The sequence below is a fragment of the Chionomys nivalis genome, chromosome 12 (genome assembly GCF_950005125.1).
Source record: "Chionomys nivalis chromosome 12, mChiNiv1.1, whole genome shotgun sequence".
In the NCBI taxonomy this organism is placed as follows: Eukaryota; Metazoa; Chordata; class Mammalia; order Rodentia; family Cricetidae; genus Chionomys; species Chionomys nivalis.
In genome coordinates, this window is record NC_080097.1 from 38,171,039 (window position 1) to 38,195,963 (window position 24,925).

General features: G+C 41.8%; 1 protein-coding gene across 1 annotated transcript in view; it reads left to right on the forward strand.

Annotated features, from left to right (window-relative positions):
• The first annotated feature begins 807 nt into the window (after positions 1-807).
• The window catches only part of Gtf2f2 (general transcription factor IIF subunit 2), a 123,088-nt gene continuing 98,970 nt past the window's right edge, over positions 808-24,925 (forward strand). The window contains exons 1-4 of the mRNA XM_057786339.1: positions 808-1,029; positions 4,909-4,982; positions 18,420-18,438; positions 19,607-19,751. Coding sequence (XP_057642322.1) covers positions 964-1,029; positions 4,909-4,982; positions 18,420-18,438; positions 19,607-19,751 — 304 coding nt within the window. The 5' untranslated portion in view covers positions 808-963. The remainder of the gene's footprint in view (positions 1,030-4,908; positions 4,983-18,419; positions 18,439-19,606; positions 19,752-24,925) is intronic.

Consider the following 24,925-nt stretch of genomic DNA (forward strand, 5'->3'; position numbering starts at 1 on the left):
CTCTCAGGAAGTAACATTTCCATTAGTCTTTATTCATAAGTAGAAGTTTGCCAACCAGAGGACAGGGTCAGAGCAAAGTAAAGGGAAAACAGGGTATCCAAGGCAACAGAATTGGCTTCAAAGAGGCTCTGAAATGGGACGGGGAAGGTCCTGGAGTCTTCAAGCAGGTAGACAGGAGTGGTGTGGTAGCTGTATGGAATACTGGGTCCAGAAGGATCAAAATTCAACTGGGAGAGACCCAGTTGAAGCAGACAGCAAAATTTCATTCCAAAGGCAAGCGGGAGAGGAAAACTGTGGAAGCAGGGCAATTAAATAATCACATTTCTTTCTTACGTGTTGGGTCTTACTGATCCACTTGGCTGGCATTTTGGTTTTGGCGTCTGAAAGAGTGTATTCTGTATGCACAATCAGAAGATTTTGATTTTCTGGTCTCGACATGACATGTGTCCGGTATATTCATTTCTACTTTAGTGCCCACTTGTGCCAACGATGTTGGGCCAAGAATGTGACTTTATACCGCTGAGCCTGTCCTTAAAATCTGTTGCCTCTTCAGTTGGGTAAATACATACAGCTTTTGTCTGTCTAAACCATAATTTTTCCAATTCTGTACTTTTTCTTCAGTTATTCGAAGCTCGTCCTTTAATGCCCTGCTCGGGATTTAGGCCTTCCTTTCCCGCACTTCCATCACTGGGATACAACCCGGCCAGAAGTCACGCCCACCTAAGAAGTTGCCGAAGCAGGGAATTTGTCCCTTGCGGCGCGCCGTCCTGACGTGGCCGTGCGCAGGCGCAATTCCGGGCTCAGCGGCGTGCTCTTTTCCTCTAGTTCCTGGTATCCCAGCCGGTGAGCGACGCCGGCTCTTCCCCGTCCGCCTGCTGCTGTCGTCGGCTCTGCTCCGTCGCTCTCCGTCCTGCTGCTCGGGGCCACCGCTCGTGCGCGCACGCCCCCGCACGCGACGAACTCATGGCCGAGCGCGGGGAACTCGATCTGACCGGCGCCAAACAGAACACCGGCGTGTGGCTGGTGAAGGTAAGCAGCCCCGCCGGGCGCTTCCGCCCGCTGCTCCCCCGTCTCCGAAAGTTCTGGGTCCCCCCACCCCAAGAAGACGGTCGCTGTCGCGTCCGTTTCCAGGTTAGAGAAGTTACTTTTGGGACGCGGGGCGTCTTTCTGCCAGTCTCTTAATTCCGTCCGCCCGGCGCGGAGCTCTCCTTACCGCCCTGATGCTCCCAGAGGGGGCGGTCCACTGGACCCCAGGCCGGAGGCGTCTTCTTTTGGGGCAAGTTGACTTTAGTCACGGGGCTGTATAAATAGTTGAGTAGACATTTCGTACAGTTTTTTGCGTCACAAAGTGGAATTGGACCCTGTGTACTTTGTTTTTTGAAAGAGAATCCCACTATGTAGCCCTCGCTGGCCTGGAACTCGCGAGTAGACCCCTACCCTGGTACTCGGTGATAGTGTTCCCTGGGCTGGTAATCCTGATGGAGCTCTTTTAAGTTCTGGAAGCTCTGAATTTAGGAAGGCGCAGCTGTTGGACTTAGTATTTTTTGTTTTTGTTTTGTTTTTGCTTGTTCGTATTGGTTTTTCGAGACAGGGTTTCTCTGTGTAACAGCCTTGGCTGCCCTGGAACTCGCTCTGTAGACCAGGCTGGCCCAGAACTCACAGAGATCCGCCTGTTTCTGCCCCCGAGTGCTGGAATTAAAGGCGTGGCCACCGCCGCTATTCAGACTTAGTATTTTTAAAGAGCAAGTTTAGGCCTCATGAAGCTAAACATCAGAAAATATTTTTTTATGGTCATGATAGGCTTTGTTTGCCCTAGTGGGCATCATTTCTTTGGGTTACTTTTGCACACGGGGAGGGAGGTACTCTTTGGGGGAATTCATTTTAAAAAGCCGTATCTAAATAATCATGAAAGTTTCCCAAATTCAAAGGAACTTTTGGTTTGTAAATGTTGTATCTTTATAATGAATGTCAATGTTTTAATTACATGGCTGAGTTCTCATTAAGTCAGAAGTGTTCCTTTCTGTCCACATCTCTGAAACAACTCATCATTTGCCAGAGCGTCAGACTGTTAAATTCTTCAAAGCACTAAGCACAGTTTCTAGTGATTCTTTGTACCTGTGTTCAATGTTGATTGTCACCTCCAGAAAGTCACTTTCTTTACACTCCGATTGGTGTTTGGCTTTTCCAATATGTCATACTGAATACAAGATCTCTCTTTCTTCAGCCTTTATTTTCGCTCTCATTTGTTTTATGTTCCAGCTGTGTAGACATAACTTCAACACTTGGAGAGAAGGGGCTTTTCTCTCTCCAACTGTTTGTTAAGATGAGAGACTGTCATTATGGAGATCTCCCAGGTACACAGAAGGGAAGAGCTTACAAAGATGATAGGACTTGAGGCGATGCCTTTGTATCTGGAATATGGCAAATACTCAAATGTTTGCCTTACAGGGTTTGGATGGGTGTGCAGTAGTGTGACAGCAGGAACAGAAATGGCAATTTGAAAATGCATGCCCCGTCGTGAGTCCTGGAAAGTGAACAGGAGACTGTAGAGCAGGGGGCGGTATAAGTAAAGATTGAAGTCAGAGTTTGAGATTGTCATTTCATGAAATGAAGATGTCCTGGTTTTGTTTAAGGTAGGGTTGCAAAACTATCCAGAAAATAGTAGGTTTGACCTCCAGAGAGGAAGTGGTATCTGGAAACAGAAACGGAACGTTCTTTGCATGATCATAGGTATGTGATGATGAAGCCTGCAGAATTAGGGAAACCTGTTCTGTAAAAGTTGCCAGAATTTTGGTGACAGACACCTCTCTATCCCCGCCCGCCACCTTCCCCTGTAAATGTGTGCCTGCTCTTTGTTAGAGGAGGTGGGAATCATCCTCTGTGCATGGGTTGTCCTTCGTTCAGCTGCCACCAAGTGAGCCATGAGCAAGGACCTGAGCACTGGTAGCCACAATATAAAAAATCAAAAAGACTGTCAGAGAGACACACACTAAAATGGGTGGGTGGTAGTCTTGTCAATTTCATGGATTAAGAGCCTGAGAGGTTAGCGAAGCACTCCTCTGGGTGTGTTTGTAGAGATAAGTAGGTCATGAGGGCTGTGATATAATTAATGGATTAATTACTCCTTTGATGGATTCATAGTTTAACTCCTCTGGGAAGTGGTGAAACGTAGTGAAGTGATGACCTAGTTGGAAGAAGAAGATCCTGGCGGTCTGTTTTCTGGGCTGTCTTGTCCTGGCCCTTCCAAGATCCTCTGTATCTTGGCCATCATGGTGTGAGTGGCATTCCTCTTTCTTGCTTTTCCCACCACGATAGCGCAAAAAATCACTTTAAAATTATGTCTGTCAGGTTTTTGGTCACAGGACCCAAAAATCTGATTAATGCAGGTACTAGAGCAAAGTCTTGTTAAGTAACAGGAGAAAAGAACCTATTCTTTTCCTTCTTCCTTTTCTCCTTCCCTCCCTTCGCCTCTCCTTCACTCCCTCTCTTTCCTTTCTGTAGTCCAGACTGATCTGGAACTCACTGTGTAGCCCAAGCTGGCCTTAAAGGCATGGTAACGCTCCCACCTCAGTGTGAGCTGGAGCACCTGTGCTTCTTTTATATTTATATATTTATAACAACGCAAAGCTACCAGAACGCTGTGGTGGTGCACACCTTTAATCTGAGACCTTGAGAGGCCAGCCTCATTTACATAATGAGTTCTAGGCTGGCCAGGATCATAGTAAGACCCAGAAAGAGGCCAGGCGAGGGCATTGGATCCCCTGGGACTACAGTTGTAGTCGGTTGTGAGCCACCATGTAGGTGCTGGGAATTGAACCTAGGACATCTGGAAGAGCAGCTAGTGCTTTTAATGCTGAGCCATCTCTCCAGCCCCTGACAAACTTTAAAAATCCATATGGTTCTTGAGATACACTGTACACAGTCTCACCTAGTTTTATTGCTGAGTTGTATCACTAGCCCTAGTGAATCACTTGGGTCAGTTTTCACATCTCTAGACTAGGGAGAGTGCTTGTGAGTTTGCAGAGTGATTGAGAAGATGAATGGATGATGGGTGTAGAATTTCTTTCTTTTTTCTTTTTGGTTTTTCAAGACAGGGTTTATCTGTGTAGCTTTGAAAGCTGTCCTGGAACTCTTTCTGTAGACCAGGCTGACCTCAAACTCACAGAAATCCGCCTGTCTCTGTCGCCAGAGTGCTGGGATTAAAGGCGTGTGCCCTCACTGCCAGCTGGCTGTAGAATTTCTAGCATGGTGTCTTAGAGTTGTCTTCTCGCCCTCCTCTTTTCCAGCCTAGCATACTGTCTGGCGCATATTTGTAGTTCAGTAAGTTATTAATGTGATGAACATACGCAGAATTGAATAAGCACATCAGTCTTTTTGCCCCTTTGATTTTTAACCTTGACTATAGTCAAGGTACTGTCCCCAATAATGAAATCTTGCTAGATTTTTTTCCTCCCTTTCCAGCCCTGGCACCTATATCTTAGTTGTGCATTTGTTCATGATATTATTCCAAGATTGCTATGAGAAATAGTGGTGGCAGCTGGTGCTCCTTGAGTGTTTACTCTTCACAGCACGTTAGCCTTTCCTTTGCCTCTCAGAGCAGGAGAGCCTTAAAGGTGTGTACTGACTTCAGGCTCTAAACTACTTTGAAGAAAAGAGTCAAATTATATAGTAGATAATTAATATATCATTCCACTCTTCCTTCTTAGAATTTAACCGCTGGTGACTTCTTTATCTAGCTTTAGACACAGTATTTGTGTAGTTGAGAACACAATCCTTGATGTGTAGTCTCTGGAAATGGCTTGACCTTGAATCCTATCTCTATCACTTCTTAAGTGTGTAGCCTACGGGAAGGTATGTGAGCCCTGGGTGCCCTAGTCATCATCTGTGAAATGTTTTGCTTTATTTCAGGTTCCTAAATATTTGTCCCAGCAATGGGCTAAAGCCCCTGGAAGAGGTGAAGTTGGGAAACTGAGGATTGCCAAGTAAGTTATTTATATTCATTCATAGTGCATATACTGTCAAAGTTTAAAAGTTGTTGTTTTTGAAAATGTTTATTAATGCTTTTGAATGTGATGACATTAGAGACTTTAGAGGGTGAGTTACTGGGCTTGTTAAAGCAGGGCATGGGATAGTTATATGTTCTGTGAGGACATAGGCTGTGTGTGTGGATATGAAGTCAACGTTATTGGTGAAACTTGCTGGCAGTGAAGGAGCAGGTGGCGCTCCCTCGTGCTCGTGTTAGGGATCCTCAGGAAGTACTCTGATGGGAGGACTTCACTATTGACATCGTGCCTGTGTATAGGGCTCTGGAAGGAGATCAAGAGCATCTAGTAAACACCGTCCCAAACAAGTCCCAAAAGCTGAGTTGGTGTCTCCCGAGCTTTGTGTTCCATTTTCTCCATTCGTTCATATTTGTCACCCTCTTCTGTGAGGTGGTTGAATCCAGGTCCTTCATGTTAGGAAACATTTTGTCACTGAGCTTCATGCCCAGCCTGTCCATCCACTTTATTTATCTATCTGTCTGTCTATGTATCTGTTTTTTGTTTTGTTTTGTTTTTTTAAGACAAGCTTTCTCTGTGTAGCTCTGGCTGTCCTGGAACTCCCTCTGTAGACCAAGTTGGCCCTGACCTCAAGAGATCTGTCTGTCTTTGCCTCCCGAGTGCTGGGATTAAAGGTGTGCACTATGGTGCCTGACTTCATCCATTCATTAAATAAATATTATTTTATAAATGTGTGGTATTTGCCTGTATGTATGTCTGTGTACTGCATTCTTGCCTGATGCTTGAAGAGGCCAGAAGAGGGCATCAGATCCCTTGGAACTGGAGGTACAGTCAGTTGTAAACCACCATGAGGATGCTGGGAATTGAGTCCTTTCCTCTGAAAGAGTAAACAGTGCTCTTAAACCATCTCTCCAGCCGCTCTTCCATTCACTTTTAATCCAACTCCAGTAAGATCCCATGCCTACTGCTTCATCGAAACAAATGCCAGAAGAAAGCTAACAAATCTAACCCCAGAGCAATGTGGCTTTCTTGAGGAAACTTTAAAATGGCCCCTGAAAAATTAAATTTTCACAAATACTGGGTATTTGGGGAATAGGAGACATAAACTCCATACTTCAGGAGAATAAGCAGGAAGAATTTAAGCCCTAAAATGTTTATTCTTATTTACTAGCTATCCGCTCTGGAGTCAGATTTGTTAGCTTTCTTCTGGGATTTGTTCTTTGGTATGACTTGTTTTGAAGAAACTTAACACTTTGTCGTACTTGTTTTGTCTCTTAGTTCCTTGTTTCTTGTGTGTGCTTGTGCACATGTATGTTTAAGTGTGTTCAGGTAAGAGTGTGTGTGAGTGCTTGTGTGTGTGTGTGTGTTGTGTGTGTGTGTATGTGTAGAGGCCAGAGGTAAATCTCAGGTGTTCCCTAGGAGCTGTCTACTATTTTTATATGTGTTATGCTGGGGAACCCAGGACATCACATATGCTGACATGCCTTACCACCAGCTCCCTTGCCCTTACTTCAGATATTTAATTAATGAGCCAGATTTGAAAATTCCAACTGGTTCCAGTTCCATTTGGATTTCTAGACTGTGCAAAGGTCGCTGAAACTTTCTAAAGTTATCTTGAAGTTGTCTGTTGAGGGCTGGTGTGGTTGCTGAGGAAAGGCCTTATTGCCAAGCCTGACAGCTCGAACTCAATTCCTGGGACCTACTATTTGGAAGACATGTCAGAAGGCAACCCCCACAGGTTATCCTCTGAGCTCTACAGGCTCTCCCACCATAAACTATAAATATATTAATTTAAAAAATTAAGTTGCCTGTTTTATGGTGCTGTCGTAGGAAACCAGTGAGATAATGTGGAAATAGTTGCTTATATAAATAAGCATAGCACAAGCATATTCCTTGAAAGCTATAAATAATATTTTCCTGAATCATCATACATTGATTGGTTTTGGGGTGCTGAGGGTGGGGCCTTGTGGATGGTAGGAAGCCTTCTACCACTGAAACACTGCAGTACCAGCCACACTTGCTGACAGAAGAATGCACACCTTCAGTTAAACTTGCAGTGACTCTTTCCTTCTCGAGTGGGATACTTTGTAATGTAAACAATTATCTTTTTTTTTTTTTTTTGGAGGACTCACTTAAAAAGTGACTCACTTAAAGAAGTGTCAGAAGGGCTTAATTTTTTATGTTAGCCATGTATGTCATTGAAGAAAGTCAAGGCACATGCAGAAGGCTTCATTTATACACTGAGCCCCTTGTCATATGGTGTGTATGACTTCACTGGACTCAGGACCTGGCGTTTCCTGAATCGTTGTACATAGTTGTTGACTTTGGGAATTACCCTTCTAAGCATTAGCATCCTTGTTTGTGAAGTGTAAATCTTAATATTAATGCTTCCCAACCCACATGACAATGGTATAAGACAGAAGCTTGGAGTTGGTTAGATAGCTTTGTAAACTCAGATATGTCCTTACCATGGACATTTCTAACCCTGTACAAAGACCGTGCCTATTGGAGGAATGTCAGATCTCTCTTGATGTGAGAGACTGAGACTTAGAGGAACAAGCTTCAGAGAAGTCATGCAAGCCCCAAGTACTGCAGTAAGATGATGTTAAAGGCAAAAGCAGTGATGGCGTGCTTCCCTTCATTTTCATTGGCATAAGCACCAGTGCTTACTTATCGAGCCAGGCTTATGACTGGTTTAAGGGAATGTCGATCAGGCTGGGTCAGAGGGTTCTCATCAAGACTGAGGGTGAGACAAGTTTATTTCAAGCAATCAAACTTTTTACACACTTACCGAAACAAAATATACTGGTGGTTGACAGGATATAATGATGGTTGCAAGCTAGGTGTGGTACACAAGACTTAATGTCTAAGACTAATTGTTCAGCCAAGCTTCTATATCGTATGTTCTTCCCTTTGGTTTGAATTACCCTTTTACAGGGGTCACTTAAGACCATCGGAAAACACAGATATTTACATTATGGTTCATAACAGTAGTAAAATTAGTTATGAAGTAGCAACGAAAATAATTAAATTTTATGGTTGGGGGTAACCACAACAGGAACTGTATTAAAGGGTCACAGTATTAGGAAGATTGGGAACCACTGTTCTGAATGCTTCACTGACTTCTAGGGAATGCAAGGATGTACTAGCAATCTGAATCCTTCATTGCCTGAGGGAATGCCTCGTCTCTCAGGAACTGAAAGGCACACAGTGCCCCAGGAGCCATGGACTCTACCTTGAAAGACCTGTGATGCATGCTTCTCAAGACAGCTAGGCCATGCCAACTCCGTGATTCCCAGCACAAGTTCCCTTTCCCCCTTATTGTAAAGCAGATGGCTTTCGTAGTTGCATCTAGTAGTCATAGGTGGCCATACCTACAGGTTTGCTTGGATTTGTCCTAGTTGATAGGTTTCCCTGGGTCGTTATTACAGTATCCAGTTTCATTCCCCTGAGTATCCTAGCTTTGACTATAAACTGTGGTTTCCCAAATGTTAATTATGTGCATGTGTGTGGTGTGGGAGAATTGTCTGTATTCCGTCAATCATGTTTTAAATAAACGCTGATTGGTCGATAGCCAGGCAGGAAGTATAGGCGGGAAAATTAGACAGAAAGTAGAGGCAAGTCAAGAACAGGAGAATTCTGGGAAGCAGAAAGCTCCCTCGCGTGTCCTGTTGCAATCACCTAAGAAGCAAGATGTGACCTGCCCCACTGAAAAAAGTACCGAGCCATGTGGCTAACATAGATTAAGAATAATGGGCTATGTAAGTTATAAAAGTTAACAAGAAACCTGAGCTAATGGGCCAATCAGTTTATATTTAATGCAGATTCTCTCTGTGATTATTTCGGGGCTAAGCTAGCTGGGACAGAACAAAGGGCCACCCTCCTCATGCTACGTGTGTGTGTGTGTGTGTGTGTGCTGTGCATTTATAAAATGGTATCGTAGACCCCTGATCACCCTAAGTCCCATAGAAATAATGTGTCTATGTGTTTTCTTACATAAGGAATATAGTCCCTTTAAATTTTTTTCTTTATTTTTTTTTAAATCACCTTTATACAAATTAAAAAGTCATCTGTATTTCCCATTCACTCCTTGGAGGTGATGACAGTTTGGTGTGTAAGCCTCTAGATTGCATCCTGATTATTTTGGATGTGTAACATACGGATGCAGTTTTAAAGCATCTTTGTTTATTCCGCTGAATTCTCAGACTCCTTTAGGCTCAGTGTTGCTAATTTCAGAACTTAGCACAGAACTCTGGTTGTGTTCTTGTCATTCACTGTTGTATGGGGCTTACGGGTTTGGTTTAGATATTGCTCTGTTTTCTTTTTTCTCCTTTGGGGGTGCATGGCTAGTACCCCCATTCCTTGGGTCTTTTTAGGAAGAAAATTTTTAGGAGAAGCGACTTGAAATTACTTTAATCAGTTACAGTGAAGAAAAAGTAAACATGCCAGAATTCTCTTCAAAAGAATGTGATCTTGTGGTTGGTGAGTAGTTTCTGTGCCAGTATACAATACAGAGAGCAGATGTGTGTGTGTCTACCCAGAATGACACAGTCTTGCCTCTTTAATAATAGCATGCCTTTAATAATTAGTTCACTGAGACTGCAAGAGATGCTTGAAAACAGCTTGTCCCTATTGGCTGCATCTCCTAGTTGACTGGGTTTTTATTGCTGTGGCTGAAGTACTAAGCTCACTGTTGGTAATGTAGAATGGGTGAGGAGTGGCTTAGCCATGCTGTGACTAAGTTATCAGAATTTGAGTTGATACCTTACATAATGGAGTCATCAGACTTTTATGGCTGTAAACTGAAGTCTCCATTAATAGATGTTTGTTTAGAATGAAATGCAATGATGGTCTCATCTCCCCCCCCCTTTTTTTTTTTTTTGCCAGTTAGCTCACAATGCAGGCATATGTTCCATTCTTAATGTTGCTCTTAGAGAGGAGTGGATGGGGACAAGGAATGGTGAGGAGAGCCTCAGTCAATGCCTTATGAGGAGCATGGAACATTTGAAGGATTTGGGACTGTTGAGAGAATTAGGGCACTACAAGTAAACTACTCTTCAAATATTTTTATGACTAGAAGATACATGATCACTTAACTGATTCTGAGGGGAAAAGTAGCCAGTTTATAATTAGTTGTCTGTGTGTTTGTGTTGTAGTGGGGACTGTGGTGTTGAGTTTAAAAAAGAATAAAGGATTTAGGAAGACAGTGTGGTACACTAATTAGATGCAAAAAGTTATCTACCCTCTGTCTTCTCATCTGTTAAAAGGGCATGTGTCAATGCCTCATGTTGACAGTATGTGTATAAAGTGCGTAGCTGGTTACTCATAGCACAAATCACATACATACATCACATAGAGCAGGCACCATGAGATGTAGGTAGACTTCCCTCCCTATACCAGATCTCCCAAGGTCAGGGAGCGGGCTGCACAGCATAGACCAGAAGCTAGGAAGGTCTGCACAGTGTGCTGGCTCATCTCTGCACGGGGAGGGCTGTGGGCTGGAGAGACAGAGGACAGGAAAGAACATGCAGCTGGGGAAGCAGCTCTCCTCAAATTTTGGTTCCCATTTAGTACCTGAGAAATGGAGAGTCTGGCTGTGAGTGTGCTGAGAGTGACGCCCTATTTAGACAGTTGGAAATGAGAGGTCCTGATCCTCTGTACTTATGATCCTAGGTCATTTGGGGCTTCATCTGCAAATAAAAAATCAATGAAATAAAACTGGATGAATCCAGAACAAATATACACTGCCAACAAGCATTTATGTTAGCACAAACTGTTTGAAAGATATATGTGTATCTATACATTACATGCAGTATATGTATGTGTATCTATACATTACATTAACAGTGTTGCTGGTCACAACAAAATGGAGTTGGAAACCACTATTCCCTGCTAGGTACTTTCCATCTTGGGCATTGTTATTAGTTCTTGTTGCTGCCATCACAGACACAGGCACACAGAGACTGAGACAAACCTTGACTCTGCCGAAAGAGAATTGGGATGAGGAGAATGAAAGGTAAATAATCCAATAGACTTGCCTTGTTCCCAGCAGTCTCATCAGCTTTTAGGAATATATACCATGGACCAACTTAGTGATGCAAAGATTGTTAAGCAAGGATAAGTTTCATTCATTAGTAGGGATTACTTAAATATGCTGAGTACAATTTTTAATTATTGGATGACTTTATTTTAAAACAGTCTTAAGGTTGGGGATGTAGCTCAATTGTTAGAATCTTTGCCTAGCCTGTACAAATCCCTGATTTAGTCTCCAGCACTAGATGTGGTGGTGCATGCCTTAATCCTAGCACTCAGGAGGTAGAGGCAAGATCAGAAGTTTAGGGTTATTCTCAACTATGTAGTGAATTTATGGCCAGCCTGGGCTACAGAAGACTGTCTCAAGTTTTCTTAAGCCACAGGACAGTTAGAAGAATTCTAAAAAGTACTTTTCCCTTGAACCGTTTTAAGACCACGGTGCTGAAATATGCCTGGTCACTCTGAAATACTCTTCGTGTGTGTTTCCTACAAAGATGTCCTCTACATAGGCACATAGACCTCCACATTAGCAGGTGACTGATGTGGGATGCCCTTCTGTGTATAGTGAATAGGGTCTTGCTTTTATTGGTTGATGAATAAAGCTGCTTTGGCCTATGGCAGGGCAGAATATACCTAGGTGGGAAAGCCAAACTGAATGCAGGGAGAAAGAAGGTGAGGTCAAGAGCTGCTGGAGGAGAAAGATGTCAGAGCATTTATGGTAAGCCATGGGCCTTGTGGCAGTGCATAGGTTAATAGAAATGGGTTAATTTATATGTAAGAGCTATTTAGTAATGGCCTGAGCCGTCAGCCAAACAATTATCCTCTGAGTGATTATTTTATAAGCGACTACAGAACCGGGTGGGATGCAGAAAAGCCTCCAGCTACAGTTCGACACTAGATTGGGCACCAGGTGAAGTGAGAACCCCCAAAAGTCTATTTAATAATTTCTTAAGAAGTGCAGTGGAAAAAGAAACTCACGAATACAGAGCAAAGTAGCCTCCACTGCTGATCTAGCTGCCGTCATCCTGCTGTTCTACCCAAGGGTGAACAGGACCAACCACAAGCTGCTTCTGTGTCGCCTGCTCTGGCTCTGATAACCCAAGGGAGAGAGCAAGAGACCTCGTCCTCAGTTTTATCTGGTCATATATTCAGAGAAAACCATACCAATAGGGCTCGTCACCCAAAATGCCATTGGCTAAGCGGATCGAGCTCCTATAACATTACTGTCCATAGTACTGCCCGTTTTGCGTAGATTTCATTCAGGTTTTCCAGTCGTGTCAGTATTATTTTATAACAATGATCCAGTTTAGAATCTCAGATTGCATTCTGTTGTGTATTTTTAAAATGTCCTTCATTCGGTCTAGAGCATTCTGAACTCTTCTCTGGACCTTTCTAATGTGTAAGCTTCGATATTGCTGATATTTACAAGGCAGTGATTTTACTGGACGTGCATCTCTGATGGTTCTTCATGATGATTAGATTTGAGTCATGTCTTTTTGGCAAGAATATAACAAATTACAGCCAGGTATTTTCTGACCCTTTAGAGAGATTTGCATGCTTGCACTTTGTCCTGTTTCATGTGGTAGTGACCTGACCATTTGATTACAGGTTATCTTCTTTCTAGTTTCTTGATTCTAAAGTTACCCTTTAATGTTTTTGGAGTAACATATACTGTGGGGTGGTACTATGTAAATTATCTATACTTCATCGACATTTTAGTTGATTCATTTATTTTAGTTTATTAACTTAGGGATTCTGGTTTGTTCACTGAATCACAGCTTACTGCTCTGCCCTTATTCTGATGTGGGAATTCCTTCTCACCCTTTGTTGGCTTCTTCCCTGCAGCGGGCTCCATTTGCTCTGCTCACAAGGATGCTGTCCTCACTCTGCTAGGTTTCCTCCAGACAGATGCTTTCTTGCACTGCGAGGAGTGTAGCAGAATGTTTCAGGTGCCTTCCTATATGGATGTCCTTACTTCTGCACACACTCCCTGCCAAGCTGTTCCTTAATGGAAAAAGCCCTTCTTTATCCAGCTTTGCATTAACAACTTGCCCCAGGCTGTCGCTCAACCCTAAGCGCGTCTTCATCACTCCATTTGGACTATGACTTTAATATCCAGCCTACCTCATTCTCTATCTTACTTGGTACTACCTAATGGCTTTTGAGCTTTAATTGTTCAGGCAGCAGAGACCCTCCAGTGTAGTTGATGATTTTATATTATTTGGTTGGTTTTTCTTAACTGGAAAAAGAAAGAAGTTTATTGTCTATCAGCGGTAATAAGAACTTGTGGCTTTTTGGTGTCAGATCCAAGAAATGCTTAAAAAGTGAAGAACAAAGACTTGATTTTTATTTTTATTATAGAGAAGAGGAATGAGTGGAGCTTGAAGAAGTGCCGTGGGTGTTGAGAAATGGCTCAGAGTAGTGAGTGAGTGAGGAGATACATAGTGTTTTGATGAACTCTGAAGGATGGGCCAGATACTTGGCCTCATTGCTTTCTAGACATATTGTTTAGAGAACTAATTGATGTTGGCCATTTTGGCCACAGATCATTAGGCAAAAGATATGTGATAGTTTTAATGTAGAACAGTAAAGTCTTGTGTACTTTATACCCTGATACACACCAAGGCAAAGGTGGATACATGTATCTGCATTTTTTAAAAGGTTACAATTTTTCAAAGCCGAGCTTTTGTTTCCTATGAAGTTAACCTGTCAGAGCTCATTAATCTGTCCTCATTCCAGCTAAGTTGCTGCTGTAATTATGTAAAAAGGAAGCTATCCTCCCCTCCTGTGTTCCCTAATTGCATCTGGGTGATTTTCTAGTTATCCAGACTGGAAATGTCAATGTGATCTTTAATTCATCCTTTTTCGTTTGCTGCCCACTTGCAGCCATTTCCTCTCCTGTCGGTTCTGACAGCTCAGCAGCACTGTGAACTTCTTCCTGCATTGCACCACCACCTGGTTCAATCCTTCGTTCCCTCTTCTGTGACTCGTGTTCACCTCCGTTGGATCCAGTAAACAGGGTGGTCTTCTGCAGCTCTGCCCTTCTCTGTCTGCATCCCTGTATCTTAAAGGTAGCTGAACCATACGCCTCAAGAAGTAAGTTCGGAAGTGATGGAAAGGGACCATGGCCAGTTCAGTCAGGTGGAATTTGAGGCCGTTGATGCCAGATCTTCAGGTCTTGTAAAAGAAGATGGAAATTCTTTTACTTTCTGTGAAATCTTAAGTTTTTCCTGTTTTTCTGTAATATTTTCTCTATGTAAAGAGAAACTGAGAAATTGGTAATAATTAGTTTTAAGGATTTAGACTACTAGGGGCTGGAGAGATAGCTCAGCAGTTAAGAACACTGACTACTCTGCTATAGAACCCAGGTTCAATTCCCAGAACCTATATGGCAATTCACAACTGTCTGTAACTCCTATTCCAGGTGATCCAACACCCTCTCTGGTCTCTAAGGGTCCTGCACACATGTGGTACATTTATATATGTACATGGCAAAACACCCATACATGTAAAATAAAAAAATTTAGACTCCCTACTTTGATCAAATCCCTTTACTACTTAATTCTAGGCTGTTCTTCTTGTGTTAGAGGATGTGCTAGATACTTTCTCATTTTGATGTTTAATTGGGATAGTCTATTAGCCTGAAATTCTTCCATTTTTTTCATCCCCATCTTTTATCTATTTTCTCTCTTCCTGGCTGTCTAGTCTGCACTTCTTGACAATATATTGTATTGTGTATGTGTGTGTGTGGGGGGGGTCTCTGTAAACAGAGACCAGCAGAGTAACAATCCACATGAGGCAAGAAGAAAATTTGGTTCAGCATAACTCAGTAGCTGGTGTTGCTTCAAACTTCTAGAGTCTGACACTGGGCAGTTTATTTTAGGCATTTTTTAAGTACAGCACAATTTTTGAAAAACAGTTTCCTGATAACAACTCAGTTCTGTGTGCATTGATAGCACTTAAAGTGTGACTACATTGAAACCCTTTTGCAAAGTGCATGTGACCTCTTTAATAAACATGGGTTCTGTAGCTTAAGGGCTTAGGGAAGGATCTGGTGTGGTCTCAGTCATACAGATAGTGCAGAGTGCACCAAGCACATGTGACGTCTCCCATAAAGATGGTGTCTTTGTCGGTGTTCTACTGCTGTGAAGAGATACCGTATGTTGTAAAATGGTGGGAGAGAGATTGGTTGGCCAAGGGAGCACGCAATGAGCGAGAGGTACAGGCACACATGCAGGCAGAGTTTATGTGGGAGTTTTATTGAGATAAAAGGAGTGGGGGAGGGAAGAGAGGAAGAAGAGGCAAGGACCAGCCTGTCTCTTCAGAAGAGCTGGGAGGAGGGGAGAAGAGCAGGAATGGCAGAGCGTGTCTCTTAAAGGGACCTTTTGCACTTGTGCTCATGCATAGTGATGTAGCAGCTGTAGGACTCTGGGCTGGCCAGGGTACTGACTGTGTTCTTCCTGCCAGATGACACGGGCCAGTATAATGCCTGAATTCTAATACTGTGACCATGGCAACTCATAACAGGAAAACATTTAGTTGGAACTGTCTTACAGTTTCATAGGTTTAGTCCATTGTCATCGTGGTGGGGAGCATGGTAGCATGATGTTGAAGAAGTAGCTGGGAGTTCTACATTTGTATCTGCAGGCAACAGGAGAGACTCTGGGCTTAGAATGGGTTATTTGAAACCTCATAGTGGTGACAACTTCCTCCAAGGCCACACCTACTCATCCTTTCAAATAGTGGTACTCCTTGATGACCCAAGTATTCAAATCTATGAACCTATTGCGGGCCATGCTCATTCCAGTCCCCGCAGCTGGGTTCTAGTGACTGAGAAACAGTGCTCAGGGTAAAGGGCCCAGGGCCTTCTATATGTACCTCTGTTGGGTCGGTTTGACAAGATACCAGTTACTTGTTTGTGTTTCTTTTCAGTTCTTTTCATTAGCCTGTGTCTTAAAAGAAACTTACAGAGTTCTTTGGTAATTTCATACATGCATAACATGCATTCTGGTTATTGGCCCCTCACCTCTGTAATCACCCACCCATAATACTCCTCCCTTCCCACATTCATGATTTTGTTATTGTTTTGTTCTTTGAGAGCCACTGAGTTGAACCAGGATCATCTTTGTGACCACGGGTGTTAACTGTCCCCCGGGAGCCTCGCAGCTCCTCAGTGAATATACAACTCAAGAGTGCCCCTCCCCTAGAATGTGTCAGGAGTGTTCATCAGGGAAGGGAGTGGCCCTGGAGTGACCTACTGTAGACAGCCACAGTTGCTCCGAGGGCATGACTGCATTGGTTGCGCCGTATCAGAAAATAGCATTTCACCACCCTTTCCTCTGTCTTCCAGCTCTTAAATTCTTTCTGCATCCTCTTTCTCCCAGTTTCCTCAGTCTCAGAGGCAGTGATGCAGATGTTCTGTTCCAGGAAGACCACTCAGCCACCACTTTTCTCAGTATTCCCCATTCCCCAGCTGTGGCCCTCTGCCCTCACCACTGTTTACTACAAAGAGAAGCTTCTTTGATTGAGGCTGGGAGTATCTTTATGAATATAAACATATAAAAATATAAACGCACCATGGCGTTTTAGCCAAATAATAGTATTAAGTTTACTACTCTGCTATGGTTAATTTTTATTTTTTATGTGTATGATTTTTTTTTTTTTTTTGGCCTGCATGTAATTTAAACAGAAGAGGGTTTGGATCACCTGGAACTAGAGATAGGATATTTGTGAGCCAGTGCTAGGATACAGACGTGAGTCCTCTGCAAGAACAAGTAGTCTTTACTCCAGAGTCATCTCTCCAGCTCCCATCAGCCATGTTTTATGTTTTTGGTTTTTTGAGACAGGGTTTCTCTGTAGCTTTTGGAGCCTGTCCTGAAACTTGCTTTGTAGACCAGGCTGGCCTCAAACTCAAAGAGATCTGCCTGTCTCTGCCTTCCGGGGACTGGGATTAAAAGGCGTCCGCCACCACCACCTAATTTAGCCACAGGTTTTTGACCAGGTTTACAGTATTAGGTATGAATTCCGCTCTTGTGGAGCAGGCCTCAATCCAATCAAAGAGCAGTTGCTATCCATGAAACAGACAAACCACTGTTACACCAGTGGACACATCTTTCCTGGCGGGTTGATGTTGTAGACTGCTCTGGGACTTTTTAGGACAAGGGCTTGTGCTTCTTCCCAGTGCCTAATGGATGTAGAAGACTTGTAATGATGGAATGAATGAGGGATTTAATGAAGGCAGGTTAGAACTAAGCTGAGTGTTGAGGAGAAACTGGTTTCTACTTGGTCTTTGCACCTCAATCCTCTAATCCATTTATATAGTTTGTGGTACAAGTCAGGTATGCTGGATCATCTTTGAACTTGTTTTTGTTATTTCTTTTGTTCAAATAATATCTGCAGATATTTGTCGCCTAAAGAATAAAGTCTACACTTTGAGCTGTGATATTTGAGGTCTTCCACAGTTGAGCCTTAACTCTCCTTTTTATTTATTTCCTCTCTTCCTCCTCCCTACTCCCTCCCTCCATCTTTTCATTCTTCCCCCTTTTGTTTTGGAGCAGGAGGTCCTAGGATTAAACCCAGTGCTCTTACACTAGCTATACACTAGCCTGACTCTTCCCACTATAGCTGATCACTCATTCGTGTGATTTTAATATTTTCTTAGCTAGAAAGATGACTCAGCAGTCCAGAGTGCTTGACCCAGGTTTGGTTCCCAACACCCATATGGGGATTCACAATCATCTTTAACTCCATTTCCAATGGATTTTTGACAACCTGTTTGATCTCTTTGGGCACTAGGTATGTATGGCAGTATACATACTTACATGCAGGCAAGATACTCATCTACCTGAGTTCAGTCCTTTTTTTTTTGTTTTGGTTTTCCGAGACAGGGTTTCTCTGTGGTTTTGGAGCCTGTCCTGGAACTAGCTCTTGTAGACCAGGCTGGTCTCGAACTCACAGAGATCCGCCTGCCTCTGCCTCCCAAGTGCTGGGATTAAAGGCATGCGCCACCACCGCCCAGCTTGAGTTCAGTCTTTAAAAAACAAGACTTGGTTAGATAAATGAAATCTTTACAGACAGACAAAGGAAATAGTGAGATACCTATTCATTCTCTGCTAAAGGCTAAAAGTTCTTACCAATAATAATTAGAAGATCATTATTTAGTTAATATAGTTAGGAGAAGTTATAGTAGTGTTATAAACTAAACATGTGGGGTTCTTCTGACAATCTTTTCTTACAGGATTACAAATAGGAGCAAAAGATAAGCAGTTGAATGAATTTAATGTTTTATGCAACAAAAATGGGCATGTCTTTAGATTTTTACTTTAGATTTTTATCTGAAAGTAATATGCAATCTAAGTAATTTTAAATATTTTTTTTCTCTTTTAGGAATCAAGGAAGGACTGAGGTGAGATTATTTATATGAAAATTTTATTGAAATTGTGAGCTGGGCATGGTGGTGCACTTGGGAGGAAGGGGTGGGTGGATCAGGAGTTCAGGGACATCCTCTGCTACTTAGCAAGCTCCAGGCCAACCTGAACTACCTGAGATCATTTTTCACAAAGAATCAGCAGCAACAACAAACCACAGTGAAAATATTTAATCACCAGTAATAGTCGTTTGCATTCTGGAAAATTCTATTTGAAATGGATGTCTGGTGATCAGAAATACATAAAGGTATAAATGCTACTTGGATGAATGAATAGACTCTTCTAATTCAGTCTGAGCATTTTTTTTCTTTGACCTAATTATCCCTCTTAGCATTGTAAAACAGAATATGGTTTTACTAATACTTTAGCATTACTTCTGTGGGACAAAGACATTTGATGTGGATTTTTCAGGATGTTAGATTTGAAACTGTTGAGTCTAGTTTGTACTGTGTATATGACACCTATCATAATAGTAGCTTTATAGCTAATAATTCATGATCATCCTGTCTAGTTAAAAAATCAGTGATTTTATAAATATTTTTAATATAAAATTTGTTCTTTCAGGAGAGATGGCATATAGTATAAATCATTTGGAAAGAATACTTTTCTATACATATGACTGAATTATTCTTCAAAATAGTATATTTTAAGTATTTAAAAAATAAGATAGTACTATATATTTATGCAATTAGTTGTTAAGCCTATAAATGACATTTATGCTGTGCATAGAGAGTTTAAGCTTTTTTGAGTAACTAGCTTCTTCTTTACCCTTTTTAGGTACAGTTGATTTTTCAGTATTAAAATACTCATTCAGCAAACATTGTTTTTCTTCTGTGTGCCAAGCACATGCTAGGTCTTAGGGAATGTGTCAGTAAAAAAGTAACTTCAGTCTTGTTCTGAAAAGACTTCATCAGCCACAAACCAGAGAAGACATTGGTAGGCAAACTCCATCATTCTGACACATGGGGGTAGTCTTTTGTTTATGACTTCAGAATTAAGGATTTCATGGTGGCATTTAAGAAATAAATGTTTAAGAGACTCACATCTTTAAAAAGTTTTAAAAAGTAATTTGCAATCAAAATGTTTGTATAGATACTTTGAATATGAATGTCTATTTTAATAAACTTTGGTTAATTTGTCCACTAGGTATCATTTACTTTGAATGAGGATCTTGCAAATATTCATGATATTGGTGGAAAACCGGCTTCAGTCAGTGCTCCTAGAGAGCATCCATTTGTCTTGCAAAGTGTTGGAGGACAGACATTAACAGTGTTTACTGAGAGCTCCTCAGGTAAGGGGGAACAGAATTCTGTACAATGATTCCAGTACATGTTGTGTGGGCTTTCTGTCTCATCCTGCATCTGGTTGTTTTGTGTATCCATTACCACCTATTGTTTTGTCTACTTGTCTGTCTCATTCTGCTCTTGTATTTTTCTTGTGATGAATGAAATTTTGGCTATTACCCAGGAAGAGTGTGATGTTGAGCTGTCTTAAGATTCTGAATCTTGCCGAGCTAAGGCAGCCCTGGCTTGCTTTGTTGAATTGATATAAAGCAAATATAAATTACGCTTTATACAGTGCTTACAATTAGGAAAAGGGTTAGTTTGCATTTGTGTGCTTTGTGCTTTGAGAAGCCTTTATATTTTATAAAGATTAACTTTTAGTGGTATTAGCTTCCAGAATGAATGAAGTATATTTTTAAATTGTGTGTGATAGCAATGTGACATTTAAGCATTTGTTTCAGTTTGTGAATTAAATGTAGGGGGAAAACTTGCTGGCTTGTTTTTTACCTTTCTCTTTCACTGAATTTAGAACATTGCTGTTAAAGCAGCACTCGCTCTCCATTCAGTAGAATTTTATCCTAATTCAAAAAGTTACTGGTTATGTAAAAGAAGAAAATGAATTTTGTTGTATTTCAAGCATTTTAAAGCAAACTGTAAGATATGTATGTCAAGAATGTCGTTGCTTTAAAAAGCCTCATGAAGCATTTTCGTCATAGCTTGGATTTTCGTAGCAGTGTGAACTGATCCATTAGCTTTCTAGTAGCTGCATAAACTCGTCTGCTGGATTTCCAGTAGTTGTCTAAACTGATCTAGTCTTTTCTTTTTTCCCTTTGATAGAGAATCTAAAACAACGATGAGTATAACTTTAAAAATATTAAACCAGAGCTAAAGGATTGATTTTACTTTTTATTATTTTGATACTGCATTAATTTGTTGTGTAGTGCTCAGGGAGGTAGAAGATACACTGCTCTGTTGGGGAAGGTTCAGCCAGTCAATAGTCATTTATGGGTTCCCTTGTTCAGAGCACGGTGCATGTACAAGCAAGCAGTGTGCTGTTAGTCTTTGGAATGATAGGATTGAAGACTGTTGACCCTGTGAGACTTCTCTGTTGAGCAAGACTTGCTCGGGAGAGGCTCAAACTTGCCTAGCAGAAAAAGTATCTTCTTTTTTTTTTTTTAAATAACTATGTGACTCGTCTTTCCAAAGAATCCTTCAGCTCTGATTGTGATTCAGAAAACTCGCGTGTTTGTTCTCAAAAATTGTTCTTTAGTTTTCATCTCTTAAATTCCTCAGTGTACTCTGTGAACATTTTGTGTTCCCGATTCTGGTAACAAGCGTGCTCCCAGTGATGTGGCTTCAGACTTCTCTTGGCAGTTTTAGAAAGGACACAGATTGTCCTCCTACTGTTGGGTCTGCCTGTGTGTCTCATGTCATGCAGTCTTTCTGCTCTTGTATTTTTCTCGTGGTGAATGAAAATTTGACCATTACCTGAGAAGAACTTAATTCCCATTTGGATATGAACTTATAGAACAAAAGAGTGTTTGGACTAGAGTTGGTACAGTGTGTTCTCACTTTGTAGAATTGAAGGAACTTTTTGTAGCACATCAACTTACTTTGTACATGGGAATTTTTTTTCTGCTTCCTCTCCTGATTATTTTCTTTTGTAAGTCATTGCTCTTGACTTTCCTTGTACATTTCTGTCCTTCAAGTTCTTCCATTGTGAAATCTGGATAATTATCTACACTTGCATTTTGAATTTATTCAAAATAAATAGAATGGTGCTTGTCGCCACTGAAAAGGAGAGACAGGCTGGCCAGGTTAGCTGTGAGCTCCAGCTTTGGTGAGACCTGTCTCAAAAAACAAACTGTAGGATGATTAAGGAAGATGCCTCACATCAACCTCCTGTCTCCACACGGTGGAAAAGTAATTGTGGAAGATAACCCGTGTTGACCTCTGCCTTCTGAACAACCTACATGTATGCAAACACACGCACAGATAAATGCTTAAAATAAATATTTAAACTCTGTTTTAGATAATATACCACTCTATAAAATGTTGACTTTTATAAAAGACATTAGTGTTGTTTAAGTTCGAGATATAGAGTTTTAGTTTGAATAACTTTACTCCTTCTGTTAATGTAATTTTGTTGGTTTTTGAGAGACTTTCTTTGAGCCATCTTTGAGTTTTACATATTTGAATGTCTGTGGGAGATGGAATTAGAGGGGACTAATAGTGTACTTTATAATGCTGTTCTTTAGTCAGTCAAAACTACCTTCATAGCATTAGCATTTTATCAACCAAAAATAACTTGTTCCTGGTTGATTGTTTTGGGTTAGCTCCTCTACCTCTAAATTTCTATGGGAACTTCTAGAAGGTTCATTTCCCAATTCAGTGTTTTATGGGGATCTCTATCTTTTATCTATGTCTTTTATCTCTCTCTGGAAATGCCTCGTATACTTTCCCTTTATAACTCAGCATTTTGGGTGTTCAGTTTACTAGTTTTCCATAAATTTTAAATTATATTTATGTTTTGTATTTATGTGTGTAGGCATGCAAAAAAAATGCATGTACTATAGTGTGTGTGTGTGTCTAGGTCAGAGGACAGCTTGTGGGAGTTGGCTCTTTGTTTCTACCTTGTGAGTCCCAGATTGAAGCTGAGGTGGCCATGATTGGAGCAAGTGCCCTCACTCACTGAACCATCCTTTGCCTAAGTTTTCTTTATAACTGCCAATTCTGGACAAAGTCTTCATTTATCTGTTGCACAGATTTTCTAATGCCAGGTCCTGTGCTAGTACAGGACGAAATTCCTGTCCACTGGGGCAGCTAATGTTTGGTAACAATTGCTACAGTTAGTTCTTGAATGATTCAGTACCGAGAGAAGAGTGTGTACTTTGCCAGAAGGTATTGGGAAGGTCTTCAGAAGTGCTGAGATTTGGACTAGACCTTGGAATATATGAGCAGTTGCATGAATAGGAGAAAAGGAAACAAAGATAACATTCATTTTTTTGAATGTTGAGTTGTTGCTGACTGGTCTTCATTTTGCCTTCATTTTACCTGTTTACCATTTTGTTCTACCTGAACAATCCAGAAGAGTGTCCCAGTTAAAGTAAAGCAGAAATGCTCAGTTGTAAGACGTTTGAGTTGGGGTGCAGTGGGAATAGAAAGGGGGATCATGTTGTAGAGATAGCAGAGATCATGCTAACAGCCTCTGGTGATGTGAGGGGATTGGAGCCTAAGAAGTTAAAGTGGTTTCCAGGTCTGGGGCATGAGCATCTGGATAGGTGAAAACTGAAGGAGATACTGAAAGTGACAGGCACGACTTCTTTGCTCTGATTTACTTCTCTCTCTCTCTCTCTCTCTCTCTCTCTCTCTCTCTCTCTCTCTCTCTCTCTGTATCTCTTGGTAGCAGTTCATTAATTCAGCAAGTTGGTGTTTCTGCCTACTTTGTGCATGTCCTCTTTTAATCATCGAAAACCTAAGTGAGCAAAGTCTCACCCTTTGTAGTGCTTGCTCCTCCTGTAGAGGAGACAGCAATGAATAGTGAACAAGTGAACTATGTCTCAGACTGCAGGTTGTCTGGTGAAATGGGATGAGGTGTATACACTGGTCTTTTTGTCAACTTGACATAAACTACAGTTCCCAGGCAAGAGGGAACTTCAGTTGTGGTATTGTCATCATCAGATTGGCCTCTGGGCATGTCTATGGGGCATTTTCTTGATTAATGTTTAATGTATGCAGGCTCAGTCCACTGGGCCGTGCCACCCCTGTGCAGATGTTCCTTGATTGCAGAAAGAAGCAAGCTGAGCAGAACTAGGAAGCCAGTATGGAGTATGCCTTCATGAATCCTTCCCTGACTTCTCAGTGATGGACTGGTGGTGTAGAAGGTCCTTCTTTCTATGTGTTGCTTGTATTGGTTAATGAATAAAGAAACTGCCTTGGCCTGATAGGGCAGAACTTAGGTAGGCAGTGAAGACAGAACTGAATGCTGGGAAAAAGAAGAGCAGAGGCAGAGAGAAGCCATGGATCCGCCAGAGACAAACACTGGGAATTTTACCTGGCAAGCTACTGCCACATGGCAATACACAGATTAATAGAAATGGGTTAAATTAAGATGTAAGAGTTAGCCTATAAGAAGTTAGAGCTAATGGGACAAGCAGTGATTTAATTAATACAGTTTCTGTGTGGTTATTTTGGGGCTAAGCTAGCCGGGCAGCCAGGATGAACAAGCAGCCCCTCCTTGCAGCAGACTGGGATTGTGAAGTGTACGCCAGATAAGCCCTTTCCTCCCTAACTTGATTTCTGGTTATGGTGTTTATCATAGAAACAAAGCAAACTAGAACCAGAGAGTGGGACATGGCTGTGACAGACAAGATCATATTCTTTTGGGAGAATTGTGGAGGCGTTAGGAACTTTGGGCTGGAAAAGCTGTTGAGTGCTTAGACTTTAAAGCGCAGTTTGGGGAGCTTTGAAGGAAGAATGTTGAGAGTAGTGCATGTGAGGGAGGCCCAGCTTGGGAAGTTTCAGAGGGAAGCCACACTCTATCAGACAGACAATTTTTTTTTATGGTTTATTTAACTTTATGTGCATTGGTGTGAAGGTGTCAGATCTCCTGGAACTGGATTTTCAGACAGTTGTGAGCTGCCATGTGGGTGCTGGGAATTGAACTCGGGTCCTCGGGAAGAACAGTCAGTTCTCTTAACCACTGAGCCACCTCTCCAGCCCCAGACAGACTCTTTTTGTGTGATATTTTGCATTAAGAATCTGGAAATGAAGCCTTTGCTTAACTGGGGCTGAAGAATCAGCTGTGATTAATAAGAGACTAACATCACTCATCACTGAGTGGAATCTTCTGGGATGTGTTTCCTCAGGGTCAGCACAGAGATAGTGTGAGAGGGCCAAGGTGCACATCAAGCAGGCAACAGAACTTGGTAATTAATGTGCAAGAGTCTTCCATGTGGTGCTGGTTTTAGTGACGTGAAAGCTGCAAGATTGAAGCAGTCATGAGAGAAGCTGAAGGCAGCTCTACCAGTCTGCTGTTAGCCTGCCTGATACTTCCAGGTCAGGGAAGAACATTTACCCCAAATGTCCTGGGGTGAGAGCGGTGGGAAGGAGGGCCAGGAGTGGATGAGGCTAAGGGAAGAGTCTGAGAAGGTTCTTCATCTGCTGAGCACGGGTTCAGAAG